The sequence below is a fragment of the Acinonyx jubatus genome, chromosome E1 (genome assembly GCF_027475565.1).
Source record: "Acinonyx jubatus isolate Ajub_Pintada_27869175 chromosome E1, VMU_Ajub_asm_v1.0, whole genome shotgun sequence".
NCBI lineage: Eukaryota > Metazoa > Chordata > Mammalia > Carnivora > Felidae > Acinonyx > Acinonyx jubatus.
In genome coordinates, this window is record NC_069397.1 from 5,664,277 (window position 1) to 5,688,396 (window position 24,120).

The 24,120-nt window shown below is 49.6% G+C and overlaps 1 protein-coding gene across 1 annotated transcript in view; it reads left to right on the top strand.

Moving 5' to 3' along the window:
• The window catches only part of DNAH9 (dynein axonemal heavy chain 9), a 334,173-nt gene that overhangs the window by 156,710 nt on the left and 153,343 nt on the right, over positions 1–24,120 (top strand). Inside the window, exons 37-41 of the mRNA XM_027047332.2 lie at positions 1,728–1,901; positions 2,372–2,579; positions 17,187–17,352; positions 18,971–19,073; positions 19,552–19,791. Of these exons, the coding sequence (XP_026903133.2) occupies positions 1,728–1,901; positions 2,372–2,579; positions 17,187–17,352; positions 18,971–19,073; positions 19,552–19,791 (891 nt within the window). The remainder of the gene's footprint in view (positions 1–1,727; positions 1,902–2,371; positions 2,580–17,186; positions 17,353–18,970; positions 19,074–19,551; positions 19,792–24,120) is intronic.

The window sequence follows — 24,120 nt, forward strand, 5'->3', positions numbered from 1 at the left end:
GACTGTCTTCTTTCCATTGGATATTCTTTCCTGCTTTGTCAAAGATTAGTCGGCAACCTGTTTTCTTCTAAAGGTGACCTTCGCCTTGGTTTTTCCATGTAAATCTACAATCCGATTTTTAAGGGACGTTGAAAATCTTGAAGGATTGTGTCCATGAGTCAAAAATAGGTTTTTTCCTCCAAGGCTTCCGGTCGCAGAGCACATTACTGAGAAGGTCCTGCACCCCCTTTGTCTGAATTCGTGTCAGAATAAGAACACACAGATCTGTCCGTCTGTATCGGGACTTGTTTCCGTTCTCATTCCAAAGCAAGAGAATTCAGTCCTACTTACCCAGTAGGCAACAAAGGGAGCTGCCCCAATGGCCGCAAGCCCAGAATCACTGCCCATGTGCCCAGCATCCTCGTCTGTCCCGCCCTCCGGGAACATTTCCCTAAAATGTCCAGTCTGGGTCTCTTTTTAGGTTTCCTTTTTGGAGATTTTTCCTAGGTCTGTATTCTCAAAGAATGGGCTTATTGCCAGTAGTCACGGGTATGTTATGGGGTGCGTGCCTGGGCGTGTGCATGCATGTGCCCGTGTCTGGCATGTTTTGGCTTGGACATAGTAAGATAATTAAAAAAAATTTTTTTTAATGTTTATTTATTTTTGAGACAGAGACAGAGTATGAGCAGGGGAGGGTCAGAGAGAGAGGGAGACACAGACTTGGAAGCAGGCTCCAGGCTCTGAGCTGTCAGCATGGAACCTGACGCGGGGCTCGAACTCATCAACCGCAAGATCATGACCTGAGCCGAAGTCGGACGCTCAACCGACTGAGCCACCCAGGCACCCCTATAGTAAGATAATTTGAGTACACCAGGCGCGCAGCCCTGAGGGGCTCGTGATCTAACACGCGTGCATGTGAATCATGTGTCTCTACCTATTCCTTCCGTCAGAAAGACCAGTTTAGCTTTGTCTCTGCTGCTCTTATGTTTTAGAAATTTTAGCTCTTGGGGCACCTGGGTGGCTCAGTCAGTTAAGCATCCGACTCTTGATTTCGACTCAGGTCACGATCTCGTGGTTTCGTGAGTTCAAGCCCCGCATCAGGCACTGCGCTGGCTAGCGGATCCTGCTTGGGATTCTGTTTCTGTCTGTCTGTCTCTCTCTCTCTCTCTCTGCCCCTCCCCCACTTGCACTGTCCCTGTCTCTCTCAAAAGAAATAAACTTAAAAAAAAAATTTTTTAGTTCTTGAAGGAAGACCTTCAGAGTCCTTGGAAGTTCTCTTTTCTGGGGTGCTCATTTCACAGCTGACACTGAGGCACAGAAGGAGGTGAGGCTCTTCTCACGCCACCACCCTGCACCCCCCAGGTGCCAACAGCCTCCATTTTTATCCGTTCCGTCCCTAACCGCCACCCTGGAGTTGCTGGGTCTCTGCGGTCTGGGAGGAAGGGGGTCGATCTGTCTTTTCATCTTGCGGTCATGGGACCCCACTCTTTTCAGTGTTCTCACACCCCGATGCACAGTGCCAGGGGGACTCAGCCCCACGGTCAAGCGGTGGCACTCGTGTCCCCGCACTGATGCGCCTCGTCAGGGCTGATCCTCAGGGAAGCAGCATCCTTCCTGGAGAAGCCACTCCATCGGGCAGGTCTGCAAAGCCTTTCATGGCCCCGACCTTCTGCCCGACGGCTGGGCAGTCTGTCCAGGCTTCGCAAGCTCTGGAGAGCCTCGCCTCCTGACCCGCTTTGTTCTGGCAGCTTGCGGACCACCGGGAAGAGTTCAGCAAGTGGTGGCTCGCGCATTTCAAGACAGTCAAGTTTCCCTCCCAGGGAACCGTCTTTGACTACTACATAGACCCGGAGACCAAGAAATTCGAGCCCTGGTCCAAGCTCATCCCCCAGTTTGAATTCGACCCCGAGATGCCTCTGCAGGTGAGTGTGGCCGAGTGACCAAGGATGTCTGCTTGTGCCAAGGATCCGTAGCGGTCCTCGTCACAGCCCGTTATTGGCCCTCAAGTGTTTTAACCTTGCTGGCAACCAGTCATGCCCAGCGATGTGCTTTTCGAGAGGAGACTCTCGGTGCAGGGAAGCCACAGAAACCCCGCAAACACTAGCTAACTTGATTCGCAGACTCCAGCGGCATCCCGGGGGCAGAAGGTTCTAAAGCGCGTTAGAGAGGCCACAGGGAGGCAGATGGAGCTGGCCGAGGAGGGAGGGGATCTCTCCACCCCGAGAATGAACTCCCGGAGTGGTGTTAGCGTGCATGCGAAGGAAGGCGCCCCTGCCCCAGGTAGTGAGCCAGCGCCCCCTTGCCAGGGGGAGACCCTCTTCTGAAATGTTCCGGAACGTTCCGCCCCGCATCTGTTTCTCCCACGAGCCTGCCCATCGTGTCCTCCCCGCAGGCTTGCCTGGTGCCCACGGGCGAGACCGTCCGAGTGTGCTACTTCCTGGAGCGGCTCCTGGAGCGGCGGCGGCCAGTCATGCTGGTGGGGACCGCGGGGGTCGGCAAGTCGGTCCTGGTGGGAACCAAGCTGGCCAGCCTCGACACCGAGGAGTACCTGGTGCAAAACGTGCCGTTCAACTACTATACCACGTCGGCGATGCTGCAAGGTGAGGGCCGGAGCGCATGGAGGGTGGTGTGGGGGCGTCTGAGTGGCCACGTGCCCCGACATGGAGCCGGGGCAAAGCATCAGGCACCTGTTGGGGTTCCCCCTTGCCCCCCCCCCGTCTCCTACATTCCTCCCGTGCCGGGAGTCGAACACAGAGAGGTTCAGCACCTTAACGCCAAAGAAAGTGGGCACACGCAGAAGCATTTCCGTAGGCTTGTAGACTGCTGGCACGGGAAGTGTCTCTAGAGAGCATTTCCTTCCCGTCTCACCTCCCTGTATCTCCTAGATGGGGAAACTGAGGCGCGGGTAGAAGCACGCGATTGCCCAAGGTCCCCGTTAAGCAGCAAGGCTGGCATAGCACATCCGGGCTTCTGAGCACGTAGAACGTGCTTCTCACCGGGAGCTGACACGCCGGGCTGCCGAGTGGGCACGGGTCCTCCAGGTGTGGCTTCAGGGTCAGAGGCTCGCTGCAGGAACGTCCCCCTCGCCAGAGGCACTTTCTCCTTGACCCTCACTTACAGCAGGGTCTCCTCGTATAGAGAAACACTCATCACATGAACCCTGGAAGAAGCTTCCTTTTGACGAAGCCCCCGAGCCAAGCTCCTGACCAGAGGAGGGCGGTGGCAAGGCTGGGGAGAACCCAGCTCTTCCCCCTGATGCCGTAACTGGGCCGTGCTTCCCACGTGAGACCCCGGTGCACGCCCGCACGTGGAATGCCACGCACTGGGCTGTTTGCACACTGGCCAGTTGCAGGCCGTCCCTCAGTACACGAGGACGAGCCCAACACTCTCCCTGTCCGACATCCAGGCCAGCAGACTTGCAAACCAGGCTTTACTCTGACCACCTCTTGCCCAGCCTGGACCCGTTTCACTCACCCAGTGCTTCCGTGGCCCCTCCCAGCGGGATCCCCAGAGTCAGCCAGTGTGGACTTGGCGGGGTTCCGCGTCCACAGCTCCCACATGGAGAACAGCTCGCCTCCCTCCTTCCTCCTGACCATCCCGCCGGGTCTTCCGAGGCCCGGGGCCCAGCCAGCTCCGCGTGCTGTCGGGGGCACCAGTGTCTGCTCCCTGCCTCTCAGAGCAGTTAGGCACCCGCACGCCTGCACCTGTCACCCCTCGGTGACAGGCCCTCCTCCGCCTCTTTGTCAAGCGAGCCTCGGGGCTCCACCCCCTGCTGGGTTCATGAATGCTGCCCAGGGTCCGTCGCGACCCTAGTGCCCACGTGAACCTGAACAAGTAAGACAACACGAAATGAGGAAGGCTCGTGGCACAGATTCACTAGTGGGTCGGTGACGTGAGCGTCTTTGAACAGCCAAAGAACACTTGGGTTTTCTTTGTTGCTCTCGTCCCTGTAAATGGCTGCGGGCGTGATGCGCTTTGAAGTTTCATCTGCACGATTAACGCTTTTTTCTCCAGCACCTTGTGAAAACTGCACAAGCACCCAGACAAACCTATCTGTTTCTGTGGTGGAAATACTCCCACCTTTGTGGTGGTGACCCTCCATGGTATTTCCACTTCCCAGGCAGAGTGGGTAACAATCATTCAGATATGATGAGTTTTGAATATCCCCACCTTTGTTTTTTTGTAATACAATTTAATTAGTTGTAAGCTTATTTATTTTTTAATGTTTTTTTTTTTTTTTAATTTTTGAGACACAGAGACAGAGAAACAGAGTGCGAGTGGAGGAGGGACAGAGAGGGGAGGGAGACACAGAAAAATCCAAAGCAGGGTCCAGGCTCCGAGCTGTCATCACAGAGCTCGATGCAGTGCTCGAACTCACAGACCGGACTGTGAGATCACGGCCTGAGCTGAAGTCGGACGCTCAACCAACTGAGCCACCCAGGCACCCCTAATTTATATTTTTTTTTTTTATTAGAGAGTGTGTGCACACGAACAGGGGAGAGGGTCAGAGGGAGGGAGGGAGGGAGGGAGAGAGAGAGAGAGAGAGAGAGAGAGAGAGAGAGAGAGAATCTCAAGCAGGCTTTGTGCTCAGCATGGAGCCCAACACAGGGCTCAATCCCATGACCCTGGGATCATGACCTGAGCCAAAAATCAAGAGTCAGACGTTCAACTGACTGAGCCACCCAGGTGCCTCATTATCTAATTTATTGCTTAAATAACGGCTGTGCTTAATAATCCAGCTTGCAGAATTCCCTCAGTGTTAACCATGAGCTCTCACTCGCTTCATCTCTCTTCTGTGAGACCTCGGCCACCATCATGGTATGCTGTGTTGTGGCCTTACATCGTGGCCTGACATTGCCACGTTAATGCCCGGCGGTGGTCGTAAGCGGACTTCACGTGCCTGTCTGGCTCACTTGTTGACCCCGTTTGTTCCTGGGAGAATATACCTGCCCTTATTTGCAAGCCTGGAGTCCGGTGACTGACCAGATTATGAGCTCTGCCCATTTGCTCTGATTCTTAAATCTATGATCAGTAGGCTAATATCGACAAGTGACATTTATCAAACATTCATCAAGTATATGTCAGGTGCCAACCTGAGATTGGAAGTTGACCTGTTTTTATTTATTTATTTTGCATAATTTTTTTTAAAGTTGATTTATTTTTTTTAATTTTTTTTTAACATTTATTTATTTTTGAGACAGAGAGAGACAGAGCATGAACGGGGGAGGGGCAGAGAGAGGGAGACACAGAATCGGAAACAGGCTCCAGGCTCTGAGCCATCAGCCCAGAGCCTGACGCGGGGCTCGAACTCCCGGACCGCGAGACAGTGACCTGGCTGAAGTCGGACGCTCAACCGACTGAGCCACCCAGGCGCCCCTAAAGTTGATTTATTTTTGAGAGAGAGCTCGCGCATACAAGCAGGGGAGGGGCAGAGAGAGAGTGAAAGAGAGAGAATCCCAAGCAGGCTCCACACTGTCTGTGTGGAGCCTGACACGGGGCTCGAACTCACGAGCCGTGAGATCGTGACCTGAGCCGAAACCAACAGCCAGGCAGTTAACCGACTGAGCCACCCAGGTGCCCCGGAAGTTGACATGTTTTTAAATCATTTCATCATTTACAGCCCCATAAAGTAAGTCCTTGTATCGTCCCTGTGTTGTAGATGAGAAAGTCAAGGCAGAGGAGTTAAATAAGCTCTCCGAGGCCATGCCGAGACCGATGATGGAGCCAGGGTTTGAACCCAGACAGAGTCTGTGCTCTTTTTTTGTTGTTATTTATTTGTTTTTGAGACAGAGAAGGTGCCCGGGAGGGGCAGAGAGAGAGGGAGAGAGACAATCCCAAGCAGGCTCCATGCTGTGATTGAGGACCCCGACACAGAGCTCTAACTCATGAACCGTGAGATCATGACCTGACTCAAAGTCAAAAGTTCAACCAACCTAGCCACCCAGGTGCCCCCAGAGCCTTGCCCTTAACAACAAGGTTACATTGCCTCCCTGGTAGGAAAATAGCACAAAAACTGTAATAAATATTTGCTGTTATTACTATTACCGTTCGTGGTATCATTCGAGTATTCTGGAGGAGTTGTTCCCTAGAATCCTATTGTCAGGTTTCTGCATGTAAGCAAACACTTTAAAGAGTAAAAATTCATAACCAAGGAAAGGGAGACGAGCTGTTCACTCTTCTCCCGGGTCCTCTCGCCCGGACCTCTCCGTCTTCTCCTGGGTCCCCAACCTGTAGGATTTTCTCCTCCTGTCCTGGTGAAACACAGAGAATTATTCAGAAGAGTCAGCCTGCTGTCAGATGGGGCCAGGATAACACCGGCCGTCACTGCAGCTGGACACAACACTCCTGTGTCCCCTTAGCTCCCTAGTGGCCTCTTGGTCCCTTCCATCCTCCGCACTAGAGGTGGGTGAAGCTTCTGCTGTCCAGAAGCAGCCAGGAACTTGGGACTAACCCAGAGCCCAAGAGGAGCAGCATTAAGGCCACAAAGTCCACGCAGAAGAGCTCATACCCATGACTCTGGAAAAAAAAAGAAAATGCTGAATTCCCTTACGTGGAGCTTCATGCCTCTTTCTGTTGGCCACAGTCCAAACAACTTTGTTTATTTGGCCTCTCAGCCTAAAACGTGTTAGAAGCAATAGTCTTCTCCCGCCTCTCCTAAGCTGATGACGCTTAGGAACAGGGGAGCCAGGAACCTGGTATCCCAGAGGGCAGAGAACATTTCAAAAAAGGAGATTCTCAAAGGGCAGCTACCCCGGTCTCGGACAAGAGGCAGATTCTCCCACGCACATCCTGAGCCCAACGCTCTTTCTGCAGCCGAGTGCCTCTGTCGCCTTTTGTGCCTAAGAGCCTGCGTCATTACGAACCGGTCCAGTGTGCTGTGGTGTATGGTCTGCTTCCCGGGGCAGGTAGTACACCCAGACAGGTGTGCAAGATGTGTGTGGGGCCACTTCAGACCCGTTATAAACACACATCAAGCCCCACATCAGGCTCTGCACTCATAATGCAAAGCCTGCTTGGGATTTTCTCTCTCTCTCTGCCCCTCCTGTACTGATGTGGGAAGTAGCCTAATTATCCACGAGATGGAGTGCTGAGCATCATTATGACACGTGAGGACGTTTCTGTATGAACGGGGTTGGAAGTACTTCCAAAGCTTTGTTGAACGGGAAAAGGAAGATACGGAACAGGGTAGATCACGCTCCAAAATGTGTCTTGTTTAAAAAGAGGTGTATACTGGGGCGCCTGGGTGGTTCAGTCGATCAAGCGTCCAACTTTGGCTCAGGTCATGATCTCATGGTTCGTGAGTTTGAGCCCCGTGTTGGGCTCTATGCTGACAGCTCAGAACCTGGAGCCTGCTTCGGATTCTGTGTCCTTCTCTCTCTCTGCCCCTTCCCTGCTAGTTCATATTCTCCCTCTCTCTCTCTCTCTCTCTCTCTCTCTCTCTCTCTCAAAAATAAATAAACATGGGCGGCTCAAAGTTAAGTGTCCGACTCTCAATTTTAGCTCAGGTCACGATCTCAGTTTCATGAGTTCAAGCCCCACATCAGGCTCTGCACTCATAATGCAAAGCCTGCTTGGGATTTTCTCTCTCTCTCTCTCTGCCCCTCCTGTACTCACACTGTCTCTGTCTCCCTCAAAATAAACAAACTGGGGTGCCTGGTGGCTCAGTCGGTTGGGCGTCCGACTTCAGCTCAGGTCATGGTCTCAAGGTTTGTGAGTTCGAGCCCCGCATCAGGCTCTGTGCTCACAGCTCAGAGCCTGGAACCTGCTTCGGATTCTGTGTCTTCTCCTCTCTCCACCCCTCCCTTGCTCATGTTCTGTCTCTATCTCTCAGTAATGAATAAATGTTAAAAAAAAAATTGAAAATTAATATAAAAAAATTTTTAATTAAAAAGATATGAAAGTATACATATATATATATACACTCACATACCTATGCTTATATACACTTAGAATATTTCAAGAAGTACACACAACTGATAACAGCAGGTGCCCCTGTCAAGGAGAACTAGACGCTAAGAAGGAGCACTGGAGAATTGTGTAAACTTTTTAGAAATTATGAAATAACTCAAGCCTGCAGGCAAGGACAGAAAATAATGTAACAGATGCCCAGGTACCCACCACCCAGATTTCACAGATGTTAAAATTGTGTCATTTTGCTAGGAATCTTAGCGGTAAGTACAGCCAGCACACCACCCCCACCCGCCTTCCTGCCCCTCATCGACCAAGTACTAAAGTTGATGTGTATCATTCTGAATCTACACCTTCTCTTAGGTTTTTAAGTTCCAGCCAACACGCGGTATAATAATAGTTCCAAGCGTCCGATAGGGTGATTCTACTCTTCCATACAACACCCGGTGCTCAATACAAGTGCCCTCCTTAATCCCCACCTCCTCTTTCCCCCCATCCCCCACCTCCTCCCGCCTGGTGACCCTCGGTTTGTTCTCTGCGGTTAAGAGTCTATTTCTTGGTTTGTGTCTCCTCCTTTCCCCCTTGGCTCCCTTGCTTTGTTTCTTAAATTCCACCTGTGCGTGAAACCAGATGGTGTTTGTCTTTCTCCGACCTACCTCGTTTAGCATCATGCTACCTGGTTCCATCCATGTTGTTGCAAGTGGCAACATTTCACTCTTTTTTATGGCTGAGTGATACTCCATTGTGTATATATACTGCCTCTGTATCCATTCGTCCCTCCATGGACACTTGGGCTGTTTCCACAGTGTAGCTACTGTGTAGATAGTGCTGCTATAAACATTGGGCTGCATGTATCCCTTTGAATTAATACTTTTTGTATTCTTCAGATAAATACCTAGTAGTGCGGTTGCTAGATCGTAGGATATTTCTGCCTTTAACTTTCTGAGGCACCTCCATACCGTTTTCCAGGGTGGCTGCACCATTTTGCATTCGCACCAACAGTGCAAGAGGGTTCCCTGTGTCCGCATCCCATAAACACCTGTTGTTTCTTGTGTTGTTGATGTTAGCCCTTCTGACAGGTGTGAGGCGATACTGTGGTTTTGGTTTGTGTTTCCCTGGTGACCCGTGATGTTTCGCAAAATGGATTAAAGACCCAAGTGTGAGACCCAAAACCATCAAAATCCTGGGGGAGAACACAGACAGTAACCTCTTTGACGTCGGCCATAGCAAATTCTTTCTAGATGCGTCTCCTGAGGCAAGGGAAACAAAAGTAAAAATAACCTATTGGGACTTCATCAAAGTAAAAATCTTCTGCACAGCAAAGGAAACAATCAACAAAACTAAAAGGCAGCCTACTGAATTGGAGAAGGTATTTGCAAAGGACATATCCAATAAAGGGTTGGGGTCCAAAATATTTAAAGAACTTATAGAACTCAACACCTAAAAAAAAAACCAAATAATCCAGTACAAAGTGGGCAGAAGACACGAATAGACATTTTTCCAAAGACATCCAGATGGCCAACAGACACACGAAAAGATGCAGACTTACAATTTTAATATATACATGTACCCATAAAAATACACAATGTTGTGTTGTATTTACATTTTAAATATGTGATCATACTGGAAGTTCCTTTGAGAACTTACTTTTTTAATCATTATCCGTTTTGATGCATGTAGATCTATTTCATTGGTTTTCACTGCTGCACAGAATTCCATTGTAGGAATAAACCACAGCCCGTTTATCCACATTCCTACTAAAGGCGGTATAATTTTTTTTTTGGCCATTTTCTCTTTAAAAATGCATTGTTGGGTTATAATTGACATATAACACATATGGCACATATTAAAGTATAACAATTTGAGGGGCGCCTCAGTGGCTCAGTCAGTTAAGCCTCCGACTCTTGATTTCGGCTCAGGTCATGAGCTCACGGTCCGTGGGTTCAAGCCCTGCATCGGGCTCTGTGCTGACCGCACAGAGTCTGCTTGGGATTGTCTCCCTCTCTCTGTCCCTCTCGTGCTCGCACACTCACTCTCCCTCTCTCAAAAACAGACATTTAAAAATAATACTAAAGTATACAGTTTGAGAAGTTTTGAGATACTTACACACCCCCAACACCATGACTATGGTTGAAATAATGAGCATATCCATCACCTCTGGAAGTTTCTGGTGTTCTTGGGCAATCCCTCCCTCCCTCCCTTTCCATCCTGCCCATGCCAAGGCAACCACTGACCAGTTTCTATCGCAGTCAGTTAGTTCATATTTCCTAGAATTGCCTGTGATGGAATCACACAATACATGCTTTTTTTCCCTTTCTTTTTCTTCCTTCCTTCCTTCCTTCCTTCCTTCCTTCCTTCCTTCCTTCCTTTCTTTCTTTCTTTCTTTCTTTCTTTCTTTCTTTCTTTCTTTCTTTCTTTCTTTCTCTTTCTTTCTGGCTTTTTTCGCTCGGCATGATTTTGAGATTTGTCCCTGTTGTTGAGTGTTTCAATAGTTCATTCTTTTCATTTTTGAATAGCAAGATGAAATATGTAAAAAAGTCACAATGAGTCCTACCATAAAGTAAATGCTTAAGTAAGTGGAAGCTGTTACTATAATAATATTAAAACCCTTCCTGAATTTAAGAATCTATAACTATTATGCGGTCATTTCTAAAACCCCTCACTGGCAAAACATAAGGAACCCAGGTAAACCCCTTTTGCTTGGAAAGGGGGTTGAACTTCAACTATACTAAAACAAAAATAATGTTGGGGCACCTGGGTGGCTCAGTCGGTTGGGCGTCCGACTTCAGCTCAGGTCATGATCTCGCGGTCCGTGAGTTCGAGCCCCGCATCGGGCTCTGTGCTGACGGCTTGGAGCCTGGAGCCTGTTTCAGATTCTGTGTCTCCCTCTCTGCCCCTCCCCCACTCATCTGTCTGTCTGTGTCTCTCTCTTTCTCTCTCTCAAAAATAAATAAAAACATTAAAAAGTTTTTAAAACAAAAACAATGTTTTGGTAAGAAAGGTTCTGACGTTCAAATGGGAAGTAACCCCGCCCTGCAGGTCAATTCATGGAGGTCTGCAGGGGGATATTTTACAGTTGACGGATCCGGCTAGCCCAGCAAACGCCCCGTTTCTCAAAATCAGATGTTCTTTTGTAGAGGACACAGCTGCTTGATAAACCCTGCACCTCTTGTGTCTCATTTCTTCCAGCTCTGGGGTCTCCACCAACTATGGTTCTCAATGCAGGCCCAGTACTCTCAAGTACAAATGGGGTTGTGTTTCAAGGCATTCCCATGACTCACCCGTGGAGGCAACACGTGCTTTATGTGCTGTCTGTACTGTGCCAAACATTGGGCTCAGGGTCCCGCCCCTTTAGTGCATTTAACCCTCCCCATCCAGTGAGACACCATGTCAGCAATGCCTTTGCCACGCAGCAGAAAATCTGACGGCAGTGACGTGGACAGAATTTGTTTTTCACCAGCAAGAAGTCTTGAGGTAGGCAGTTACTAATGCGAAATCCGTGGCTCAATGATATCGATGCTATAATATCTATTCTCTTAGCTGCTTCCTCAGGTTGGCAGAATGGCTGCTGCTCCTGCCATCACATCTGCATTCCCAATGGAACAAAGGAAAAGATAAAGGGGAGAGTTAGGGCCCATGTCAGGGAACGAGAGCTCTCCAGGAACCCCGGTGACCTATACATGTGTCTTCCCGTTCAGAACTGTGTCACAGGGCCACCCTCGCTGGAAAGTGACTCAGAGAGGAGGATTTTGGAAACGGTGTCCATCACAGATCTGACAGTCTCTGTTTTTGCAAGATGAGAAAAATGAGGCTTAGAGGTGTTAAGGGACTTCCCTGAAAGTCCCACAAGGGGTTAAGAGCCAAGCGGTCTTATTTGATCGGCTTTGATGAGATTCTAGGTCAGGCTTCTTGCTTTTCACGCTCGAATGCCAACTTTGCTTCCGTTCATCTGATATCTAGAGCACATGGATAGTTTTCCCTTTGATAGTAAATCAAATCGGCCCTTTGGGTAGTCATTGAAAGACTCAGATTCCAACTGACTTCTCTCCAGCAGCTGCCCAGAGCACAGATCAAGAACACTGAACCCTCGCGTTGAGGGAGGCAGGGACCCGCCCTCCTCCTATCCTTCTAAACCCACAGACCCACTGCAATGCTTTGGTTTCCTTTACTGAGTTACAATTTAATGATCCACCCTTGGGCTTCGCTGAGGCTCAGGAGGATGAAAGATAACTTTAAGTTACTGTTACATCTCCTGTAAAATGCCCATTGACGACCTTGCTCATCCTGCAGCCTGATATTCCTTTAGTAAGTATCCAGGATACATGCCCGCTAGAATTTAGTGCCTGGAAAATTTTTTTTCGTAGAAAATTAGAAGTGGATGTGTACCAGTAATCCAGGATGTCGTGGTTGCTGTAACTAAACACAGGTTTAGTTCTGAGATTTCAGGTAAGCGTGAGATACATTTTTATTTGGTTACAGTAACCCTGTCATCTGGATCATGGGTCCAGTCACGTTTCTTTTCCTATATGGCTTTGGAATCCTTGGTTAGTCTCCTTTAATTGATCTGTTTTATGTCTGCAAATACTTGAAGCCTCTCTCGTTTTTTTTTTTTTAGAAAATATGAGTAATTTGGGGTGCCTGGGTGGCTCAGTTGGTTAAGTGTCTGACTTCTGATCTCACAGTTCATGGGTTCAAGCCCCACGCCAGGCTCTGGGCTGATAGCTCGGAGCCTGGAGCCTGCTTCAGATTCTGTGTCTCCCTCTCTCTCTGCCCCTCGTGCACTCACTCTCTCTCTCTCTCAAAAATATTAAAAAATTAAAAGAAAATATAAGTAATTTTTAAGACTAAAAGAATTTGCAATGACCCATAGACAAGACAGTCTAGAAAGCGAAAAAGGAGAAGCAAAGAAACGGACCAGGCATCGAGGGACTTATATCTGCAGCGTAAAGAGAGGAGGCTGAAGATGATGTGCTTCAGGATTCTGAATTCTCTTACCATCCACCTGCAATTTAAATGATTCGTTTAACAAATATTTGAGCCCTTAATTACACTCATTAGATAGGAGCTCAGGCATCTGAATGTCTGTGCAATGTGAATCTCTGTAACCCATTCATTAACAGGTTGAGGTTAGACAAGACCCGAAAAGATCCGATCGAACCCTCAACCCGGGGAGCCTCGTGCTTCCATCGTTACAGATAGCTCGTCCGCCTGCTTTCAAAAAGGAGATGACAGGAAATTAAATCATGAAAAGATCTGTCACCTCGTGGGCCAGACACACGGCTCAGGATAAGCGGAGGTGGCTTCAGAGTATAGGAAAAAAATGGAATACAGCATAGAGTTGAGACGACAGAGAAACCACTCCATAAATTTTGGTACCTCCAAATTATGGGACACAGTGCAGCAATTAATATCATGTTTTAGGAGGCTATATTATCATATAATGTTTATGTGGATGGACAAAATGTATCTGTTTGTACATATATACACACACACAAGCAGAATATGCAAAACTGATTTTGTAAAGGAAAAACCAAACAGACCAAATAGACTGGAATGAAATTCACCAAGATATTGAAAACAGTGGCTCCCGCGAGGTGATCGAATTACAGGTAATTTTCGTTTTCATCCTTATGATTTTCTCTGTTTTTTAATCTTTATGGAATGAATATGTATTACTTTTACAATCACGCAGAGCATGATTATATTTGGAAGGAATAAATGCAAAGTCCGTACAGTATAATGGAAATGTCTCAACACATGAAAAACTAGATGGTGTAGAAAGAAAATAGCTCAAAGCAAAGGAGCAGCGGTACAAAATGAGACGTGATTAATTACTCACGATCTCTGTCAAAAAGTGTGGCCAGGCGGTGGGTTCACGAAACCGGGGATTTCTCCAGCGCAGAAGTCACCTTGTGACGTTTAAGTGATTTGCTAACCCAGGCTAGCATCCTGGCTGGGCCACTCGGTGGCTGTGGGACCTGGGACAGAGTCCTTTATTCCCTCTAAGCCTCTTGCTTCTCTAGAGCAAGTGGGGGAGAGGCAGAGAGGGAGGGAGGGAGGGAGAGAGAGAGAGAGAGAGAGAATCCCAAGTAGGTTCTGCACTGTCAGCATGGAGCCTGAGGTGGGGCTCAAACCCTCGAACCCGCTCATTTGTTAAAAGATTTTTAACACATGATAGGGCTGCTCCGAGGGGTCAGTGATGACAGGCGTGTAATGGGCTCCATATAGAGCCTTTAGCAATGCTTTGTGGAAGAACAGACACCCTACTCCGAGCTCAGAGACTGTAAGAATCTGTGGGACAGGGGTGGTCGGGGGCAGACCTACACGGGGGCTGGGGTGTCAGGGCTTGCCTACGAGGGCTCTCTCTCGGGGTGATACGCAAGGTGCATCAGCCTCAGTATCTACAGACCTGCCTCCTCACTCGGCAAGGTATGCAAACAGCCTCAGCCTCTGTGTTCTTAATTACGACATTGATATAACGTATCTTTCTTTGCTCTTCCTGGGGCTTATCATTCGCTCCTTCCTTAATTTTATGAATGTCTTTCGGACGCCCTACTGTGTGCGAGATAAAAAACCAGAGAAAGATTTCCTGTCCTCATGGAGTTTATAGTGCGGAGGGGGTTAAGGTGACACACACACGATGCCTAAGTTGAATGTGTGGCATTTTAAGTGGTGATGCGTGTCACAGAGAATAACGAAGCCGGCACAGAGAACTGGGGTGAGGGGTGAATTTTGGCTAGAGGGCAGGCAAGGGCTCACCGAGAGATGGCATTGGAGCAGGTTAATGTGTGATGGAAGCGAGGGAGCAAGCTCTGTTGGAATTTGGGAGAAAGGATTACCGGCAGGGAGGACAACAGCCAGCGCAAAGGCCCTGTGGCAGCGAACGTGTCGGAACAGGATGGCTGCAGCACAGAGAGTGAACAGGGCAGCCTGGAGAGAGAAGAACCGAGATGCGAGGTTTGTGGACGGAACCACACTGGCTTTTGCCCCAGGTGCGTTTTAAGCAGGAGATGGGCAGGATCTGATTTCCAGCCGGCGAGGGTACTCCCGTCTGCTGTTTTGAGAACACCGGGTGGCGAAGAGATCAAGGGCGAAAGCAGGGAGGCCCTTGGGACGATGTCGTGGGGAGCAGGTGAGAGCCGCTGGGCAAAGGGCTGTCGCGGCGGAGACGGCGAAATGAGATAGCGGAGGGGGACCTGCTTGGAAAATGCACTTGCTCTTAGACCACACGATGGTGTTGCGATCTCGCAGAAGCAACTGTGTGAAGAGCGCAGAGCAGCAGGTGCCGCACGCGGCCACAGGCGGGACACCAGCCCGTCCGAGGGGAGACGTTCGGTGAGCTGATGAACTCAGGGGGGCCCAGGTATGGGCTTGACCGTCAGGACTCGTCTGCGATGATGCAGGACCCTGAAATGTGAGGGGACGATCACATGTCCTTGTGCGTCTCGCGCATGGGATGCCTTCGCCATCAACTTAAGTCCACCTGCTTCTCCGGTTCTGCCTGGAAACTGTCACTTCCCGCCCTGCGTCCCGGAGGGGAGTTGCAACAGCGTCTGGCCGCGTAGGGAGCAAAAACACGGCTGCCTTTCCTGAGAGAGTCCTCCCTCCCTGGGGGACTCGGCGGCATCCTGCTGGGATGGTCCAAGGCGTTCCCAGCCCGCTTCCTGCAAACTGGTGTGGTTTTCTCCTCAATAATCCTTCAGAAGCACGTAGAGCTGGATGGGCCCAAATTAGAGGGGTCTGCTCCATTCCAGGGGTTGATTTGAATATCCCTCCTTTGCGGGGAGGAGAAAACAAGTCTTCCTAAGAAGAGAAGTTACTAGAAGGCCTGTTCTCAAAAACATGTCCTTGGCAGCCCATTAATTATATTTCCTTTTGACAGATCTCGTATATGGTTGTTATATCTTTAGGGGGAGAAAGGTGTTGGGTGATTAATTGGTTGATGGTGTATGTTAATTGGATGCTAATTACATTGAAATCTAATTCGTATTTGAAACCCTTAATTTAACTCAGGACCAGAAAATTAAGAATCTTCAGGCTTCTCGAAGGGACTTGTCTTCCTCTCTGTCACCTCCAAATGTCTGTTGACACTTTCTCCTTGTTTACAAACTTGTTTTTCAAGGGAAGACTCACGCTTCTTCGAGCTTCCAGCTATAATAAGACATGTCGGTTCTTGTGATACATATTTAGTTGCTTTATTGGGGGAAAAAATGCACGTATCTCCACTCTATTAAGTTTGTTCTAAGCAAGTCCCGTCACGCTGGACTACGGTGCCGTTTGAAGAAACACTTCCTAGAAGAGAGTCATTCTGTACTGAAGTCTCCGGGAAAGCACAGAGATGCTCTGTTAGGGTCCTGGTGACCCAAAAGCAGTGGAGGAGCCCTTGGCATTGCTGGAAGCTTCCGGGCAATTCTCTGCTCCTATTCCCACTCGGGGAAGACCCCACCCCCACCCCCACCTGGGAGATGAATACTCTGAGAATACGCTCACAAAGTATCCAACAGCTCCTGTTTTTTGTTTTTAATGTTTTTATTTATTTATTTTTGAGAGGGAGCAGGGGAGGGGCAGAGAGAGGGAGAGAGAGGATCCCAAGTAGGTCAGCACGGAGCCCGGCGCGGGGCTCGAACCCACAACCCGTGAGCCGAAGCCAGCTGCTTAACCGACCGAGCCACTCAGGCGCCCCCAGTAGCTCCCGTTTTGTATCCCAGGTGTGGAAGGGGCCTCCACCCACGCTGATAAGGGAGCCCCGGCCTCCACGCTCCTGTGCTGTCTCAGCCAGAGCGGGCAGGTCTCTCCACAATCCGATTATCTGGAGATTTCCTCGAGGGTAGAGTGCCACGCCTTGAGACCGGGAAGGTATCTTCTGTTTCGACTCTCTAAGCAAAGAAACCTGGGGACCCCAGGTACGATCGGAGGAGCCTGGGCTCTGAAAGTTAACTGTCCCAGACTTGTACCTTGACCTCCCCTTAGAAGAGTTTCTTTGTTCTTCCGAGCCTCGGTTTCCTCCTCCGTGAAATGGGATGCTAAGACGAACCCGGCACCGAAGTTGCAGGAATTAAATGAGATGGTGCGCTTTTGTAGAAACCCGAGAGGGTCCACGCCTAGTGAGGTGTTCGGTGCCTGGTCTACGCAGTCACCCCGACTGCCAGGCGGGCTCCCGCTTCACCTCTGGTCCCCTAGAACGCCAGGACTTAGGCAGGTGCACGCTGCGCCACGGCTTGTCCTTGGCACTGGTTCTGTCTCCGCACTGGCCTCTGAGATTCGAACCTCCTTCCCTCACCCACTGGCTCTCCCCTCAGCTGTCCTGGAGAAGCCTCTAGAAAAGAAGGCCGGAAGAAACTATGGCCCCCCAGGCAACAAGAAGCTGATCTATTTCATTGATGACATGAACTTGCCTGAGGTGGATGCCTACGGGACCGTGCAGCCCCACACCATCATCAGGCAGCATCTGGACTATGGCCACTGGTAAGCACACATGTGCAAAGGGCCTGGGGCCCGCGGGCTGGGGGGTTGAGGGGGGAGGCCTAAGGCAGGGCTGAAGGCCGTTCCCCTGGAGCCCCAAACTGCAGTTTAGTGCTGGTGCTGGATGAGAATCCCCATAGCAAACCACAGTGCCCACAGGACTGTGTCTTTCAGACCCAGGAATCCGTACCGACATGGGAAATTTGGTCAGGGGACATACTGAGCTGTTATCTAAGGGGGGGGGGGGGAACCTACCTTTTTCTTCAACATTCATCTCAAAAGTTGCCTTCTCCAAACCCCCAAAGCAGAAGGAACCTCTCCTGTCCCCCGCTGTGGTCCCAAGTCCCTGAGCAGGTACTTGAGCGATAACCGCTAACACCCTGTGTGGTGCACATACGTCCGCGGGTCTGAACAGCCTTTGTCCCTTTCAGGGAAATTCGCAGAGTTTGTTATTGTCTCCGGCCACAGCGTAATTGTTGACGGCAAAAGGTCTGAACTTGCCAGGAAAAAAAAAAAAAAGTCTGTGATTGGAGACAACTTTGGCTCGCCTTCCTGCCCCACGTCGAATTAGCTGCTGAGAATTTGGGGAATTCAGAGAGAAGCATGGTTGTGATGGTGACCTGAGTCGCCTTTCAGCCATCGCTAACACCTTCTGTGGGATGCCTGCCGTGTACATCCCCCCACAGCGTGCACACCAGCATCTGGGCGGCTCGGCTGTACAGGAACAGATCGATCTGACACACGAGTTTTGCTTTAGGTTCATGGCCACAAGCCCAAAGTGGGCAGTAGGAGCTCTCTGGAAATCCCACCCTGCTGCCTCAGCATGTTTGCATTTCCACTCGCAGCGATGGCTGCTTCAGACCTTCTGTCTGTCCTCAGACTTCCCGCCCCACCTCCGCTGCTGACCACGGGTCCCATCTTTGTTTCCTGCCTCCGTAGCTGTACGAGAGCCTCCTTTCCTCCCTCCCCCTGACCCACCTTCCCTGAGGCCGAGCCGTCACCAGCCTCTGGTTCTCCTCTCCCCCCACCTCCTTCGGCAACTGCCTCTTACCTCCTGATTGGCTCCTTCGCGTCGAAATTGAGACTCACCTAGATTTCTTCTATTGCATTCAAAAACACGATTTTCTAACTGATGGCCCCTTTTCTCTTCCCACATAGCCAAATATCTCTATTTCCACTTCCCCACTTTCCCCACCACCACTCACTCCACTCCCTGGTTTTTGTTTCCTCCACTTTACTGAATTTTTCCTGCTCAACTACTTTATGTGAGACCTGACAGACCCGTTGGGTCAACTGTCTTTCAGATTCTCTTTGACTGCTCTCTCCTCTTGGAAGGAACCAACTTCCTTTGGCTTCTGGGCTGCCGTACCCCTCTAATGCCCCCCCCCACCTCTCAGACCTTTATGGTTTCTTTTTTTCTATGATCTTTCCATAGATGTTGGATCCCTCAGGATTTGGGCCCAGCCTCTTATCCTTTTCCGATCTCTACCAATGGATCTAGGCTTTTTTTTTTTCACCACCCAAGCATATAAATGATAGGATACATCCCACCTCACCCTGACAAGGCACTCACCTGCCTGGGCCATCACCCAGCTCTCCCTGTGGTTTCTGACTGTTCCAGGTATGACCGGAACAAGCTGTCCCTGAAGGAGATCAGGAATGTGCAATATGTCTCCTGTATGAACCCCACTGCGGGCAGCTTCACCATCAACCCACGGCTTCAGGTATGGGAGGGAGCTGTGGTACCTGAGTCCTAAATAAATACTAGCTCACCAGGGCCCGCATCCCTCAATGCCAAGTAGTAACTGGTCCTTCCCCCGTCCAGCCTCTCAAAGTGGCGAATCATACGGGATGCTGATTTGCATTTCTGGGGAGACAAAGAAACTCCTAGACCCAGAGCCATGAAGCTTTTAGAGCTGGAAGGGGCCATAGAGTTCATCTGATTTAGCTCATTCTTTGGAGCGGGAAAACATCAGAGAGATGAAATGACTCTCCCAAGGTCGTGGGGATATCCAGTGTCAAATCCTAGTTTGGGCTCAGATGCTCTGAGTTCAAGTTCTGTTCTAAGTTCGGGTTCAGTGTGAGAAGTGTGATCGGAATATAGAATCCAAAGGCCTCATAAGAATTCCTCGTTGCTCTACCCAGAGCCCCAAGAGGCGATCTTGGCTCTGACCCCTGGTCCCTGCCTGTTCTCTCGTACAGCGCCACTTTAGCGTGCTTGTCCTCTCCTTCCCTGGGGCAGACGCCCTGGCTTCCATCTACGGCACCATCCTGACTCAGCACCTTAAGCTTGGAAACTTCCCAGAGTCTCTGCAGAAATCTAGCCCCCAGCTCATCAGTCTGGCCCTCACCTTCCACCAGAAGATCGCCACCACATTCCTACCCACAGCGATCAAATTCCACTACATTTTCAATCTCCGAGACCTCGCCAACATTTTCCAGGTGAGTCCATCTGTACGGAGATGCCCTTGAAAGGCTCGCTGATAATCTGGGCCCTTCCGTTCTTGGTAAAATAACAGCACCAAACCCTTACGCAAAGGCGCCGTTCGTACAGAATCATGAACACAATCAGGTAGATGGGGCCACGGGCTCCATGAGGAGGGACGTCAACCAGGTAGAGTTCTGTTTGCCAAAGACATGGTTTCCCAGGACACATTTGTGAGTTGGCTCCTTTGGGTTGGAGAAGGCTCAGCATCTTGAAGAAAATGCTACATACTGATTCCAGCATGCCAAGGAAGGAAAGAAAAGAAAGAAAGAGAAAAACTACTTTGCAGGCCCTGGTGGTATACCATGGTTCTTGGGAACAAAAAGAATGTCCCCTGAAATCAGGCGGGATAGATCCGCTTCCTGAAAAAGCCACATCATAGTATTCCTAAGATAGTACCTGCCAGCCTCCAGGAGGCCTCTGTTGTCAAACTCCAGCTTCCTCTCCAGGCCACAGCCATTGCAGATTCTTCTAGCTCTTTCTCTTCTGCATAGCGATGGCCTGCACAGAGACAGGGTCAGTTGCTTGACCCTTCACTGTCAAAACCTCCAGAGGGCAACGCAACAAAGCCTGGTCCCCTCTTCCTCACAGGATGGGGGCTGCAACCTTCCCATCTTGGGCAAGAACCTATGGAGACCACTCTTTGGACACGGTCCTCCCCAAGTTGGCAGGAAGGATGCCTTTTACACCAAGCAGAGGCCACACCTGTAGGGGGCTGTCAATGCGACCGGGGAGTGAGACGTGACCCTCTGTGGTCAGCACATGTACTTGGAATTAATTACCCAGGACACTACATGTCCAGATCCTGAGAACATAGGGCCTGCGTGGTCCAGCCAGGACCTTCGGTTGTAAAAAGCAGAAATCTTCTGACCATTAGTTCAGAGGTCTGAGAACTGTGTCTGGAGTGGCTTCACCTAGAGAGACACTGAGCCTCCCCGCGTAAGGACCAGTCTCTGAGTACACACTTAAGCTACCTCAGGACAGCCCTGTGGGCCACATACCTCCTAAACACTAACTCTGCTAAAAAATGAGGAAGCAGAGACCCCCAGAGATTCTGTAGATTTTCCTAGGAGCACACAGCCAGCCAGGGAAGGGACTGGAACAAGAAGCCGGGTCTTTGGGTTCCTGGCCAGGACCTCTTTCCTGCACACCATTCTGTCCTCTTCATCCGCACTTCTGGAGAGGGGAACAAGCATAAGGTAGTTCAGGCAGCAAGAAAGACCCCACTCCAAGCCCATAAAGCCTTCAGGTCTGTGGCTCTGAGGCCAGGACGATGGCAAAATTTGTACACGCCCACTATTCTCTCTCCTCTACTGAGTATTAATTGAGGAAGACCTCTTTTATCACATACTATCTCTCTTAAATCTCACCGCAGCAGCACGAGGTGAGAATGTCCCCATCTGTACTTTTCAAAGGCAAGAAAGGAGTTAATTGGGTCAAATTCATATTGCTCATAGGGCACAGCTGAAGGGAGAAGGGTATTAGATCTGGTTGACCAGAAGCATCCAGCTCCTGCCTGGACAGATGCCTTGTCACCCGTACGCTCTGAAACGCACTCATGACAACCCTTCGGGACCCACACTATTATCCCAATTTAACGGAGGCTCAGGGAAGTTACCAGCCAGGTGACAGCACGAATGGTCACAAAGGCAGAAAAGCATAGACAACATCAGTGGAATGCGTAACAGGCGTCGGGCCATGGGGGATGGAAAGTGAGGGGAAGGAGGTGGTCATGGAGAGACAGAATTGGAAAGATCATTTGAGGCCAGAGTGGGCCCTCATGAAAAGTCTGACACTGGCCTGTAGCAGTTATGGAGCACGGTCCTGGGCCTTTTACATCTATTAGCGAATAATTGAATCCTTGCAACCATCGTGCAAGGCAAAACAGCGATTATTTCCAATTTGGAAGGGACACACTGAGCCACAGACAAATCAAGTGCCTTGAGCATGATCCCATCACCGGAAGGCAGCGTCACCGACATCCAAAACTAGAACGTTCCATTACAAAACGCTCACCGCCATATTCCAGCCTTGTTTCAGTGGCGGCCAGCGTAATGTCAAGGAAGCGCCAAGGAGGGGGGGGTATTGGCCTGGGGGCAGCGTCTCCTGTTCCCCCTGGCCTGTTTCGTTGGCTGGCTCAGGTAGGCTGAGTGGCAACCCCCGGGGCCCTGTTTGCCTGCCTGTCTGCAACCTGCCAGCTGTCACCCACCTGCTACTACGGTGGGAAAATACATCCCCCATTGGAGCACCTGCCTCCCTGCAACCACCCAGCCCCCGCCCTCCTCCTCCAGGGGGGAGTTTCAGGCTCCCAGCTTGACCACAGCCTCCCCTGGCTACTTGTCTAACGGCCTGATGGAAGCACCTAGGGGGTGGCTGGATGCCTGGTAGGAGCCAGGCATCACCTCCTTCCAGTGTGACCTGCAACTCAGGAATTCAGGCCCTCTCTACACTTCCCTCACTCTGTCCTGACCAGGACACCATCTGAGAAAGCTCCAAGTGGCAGAAATCATCAACTGCTCCCATCTCAATGCCACACGTAACTAAGGTGGGGCAGAATTTGTGCTTGACGTGCTCATGTGGGTGAGTAGCATACCTCACTGTAAGGGACAGTCCAGGAAGTCGGGGTGCCTGGTGGGTACTTCTCCCTGCCCTCTGCATCTCATACGGCTCATACCGAGGAGAGCAAAGAAGAAGAGAGGTCGAGATGTGTGTGGGGGTGGGGCCCAAGAGACCTAATGGAATTTCTTCCATTTTTAGAAATACACTTTTATCAGAGTACAACATATAAGTAGGAAAGCCCACAAGTCATAGGCACACAGCTTGGTTAGTTATTACAAAGCCATCACACCTCTGTAACCACAAGAAATGGATCGAGATCTTCAGATCAAGAAATAGAACATTCCCTTGGGGCACCTGGGTGGCTCAGTCAGTTAAGCGTCTGACTTCAGCTCGGGCCATGATCTCGCAGTTTGTGGGTTCAAGCTCCGCATCAGGCTCTGTGCTGACAGCTCGGAGCCTGGAGCTGCTTTGGATTCTGTGTCTCCCTCTCTCTCTGTCCCTCCCTTGCTCATGCTCTGTCTCTCTCTGTTTCTCAATAATAAACATTAAAAAAAAAAAAAAAGAAATAGAACATTCCCGGCATCCCTGAAACTCCTTCTCCTTTGTCCCTTCCATTTGGTTTTTCCTCCCCTCCTGGAGGTAAATACTGTTTGGATTTATAACACTGTAAGTTCTTCTGGCCTGTTTTTGGACTTTATGAAAACAGAATCATAGGGCAAATATTAATTTGTATCTTTGTTCAATAATACATTTATGCTTATATATACAATCATGTTATTGGTAAAAAAATATATATATACTAGTAATAATTTCTTTCCAGTCCTTAAATCTTACAATTTCTTTTTCTTGTCCTATTGCGCTGGCTACAACCGCCAGTATGATGTTAAAGACAAGTTGAGAGAGCTGCCTCTTGTTGCATTCCTAATTCTAGGGGGAAGAACTTTTAATAGTGTGTGATGCTTACTTTAGGTTTTTGTGGATGCTCTTTGCCAGATAAAGAAACTTTCTTCCTGTGTGTAGTCTAAGAGTTTTAACCATGAATGTATATTGAAACTTAAGTGGTTTTTCTGTAGCTTTTGCAATAATTATATTGATTTCTTTCTCATTGTTTCTGGAAATGTGATAAATTACATTGATTATTTTTGATTTTTTTTTAACATTTATTTATTTTTGAGACAGGGAGAGACAGAGCATGAACAGGGGAGGGTCAGAGAGAGGGAGACACAGAATCTGAAACAGGCTCCAGGCTCTGAGCTGTCAGCACAGCGCCCGACGCGGGGCTTGAACTCACGGGCCGCGAGATCATGACCTGAGCAGAAGCCGACCGCTTAACCGACTGAGCCACCCAGGCGCCCCTACATTGATTATTTTTGAATCTTAGCTCACCCTTGCATTCCTATAATGAACCCAACTTAATTACTGCATGTTGAGCCTTTTATATTTTGCTGGGTTCCATTCTCTATTTTTTTTAATGTTTATTTATCTTGAGAGAGAGAGAGAGAGAGAGGGAGAAAGAGAGAGAGGTAATGGCAGAAAGAAAGGGGAGAGAGAATTTCAAACAGACTCCACGCTGTCAGTGCAGAGCCCAAGGTGGGGCTTGGTCTCATGAACCATGAGCTCTTGACCTGAGCCAAAATCAAGAGTCAGAGACTTAACCCACTGAGCCACCCAGTCACCCTCCATTTGCTATTTTTTAATATATTTTTTGCACCTCTGTTAATAAGATT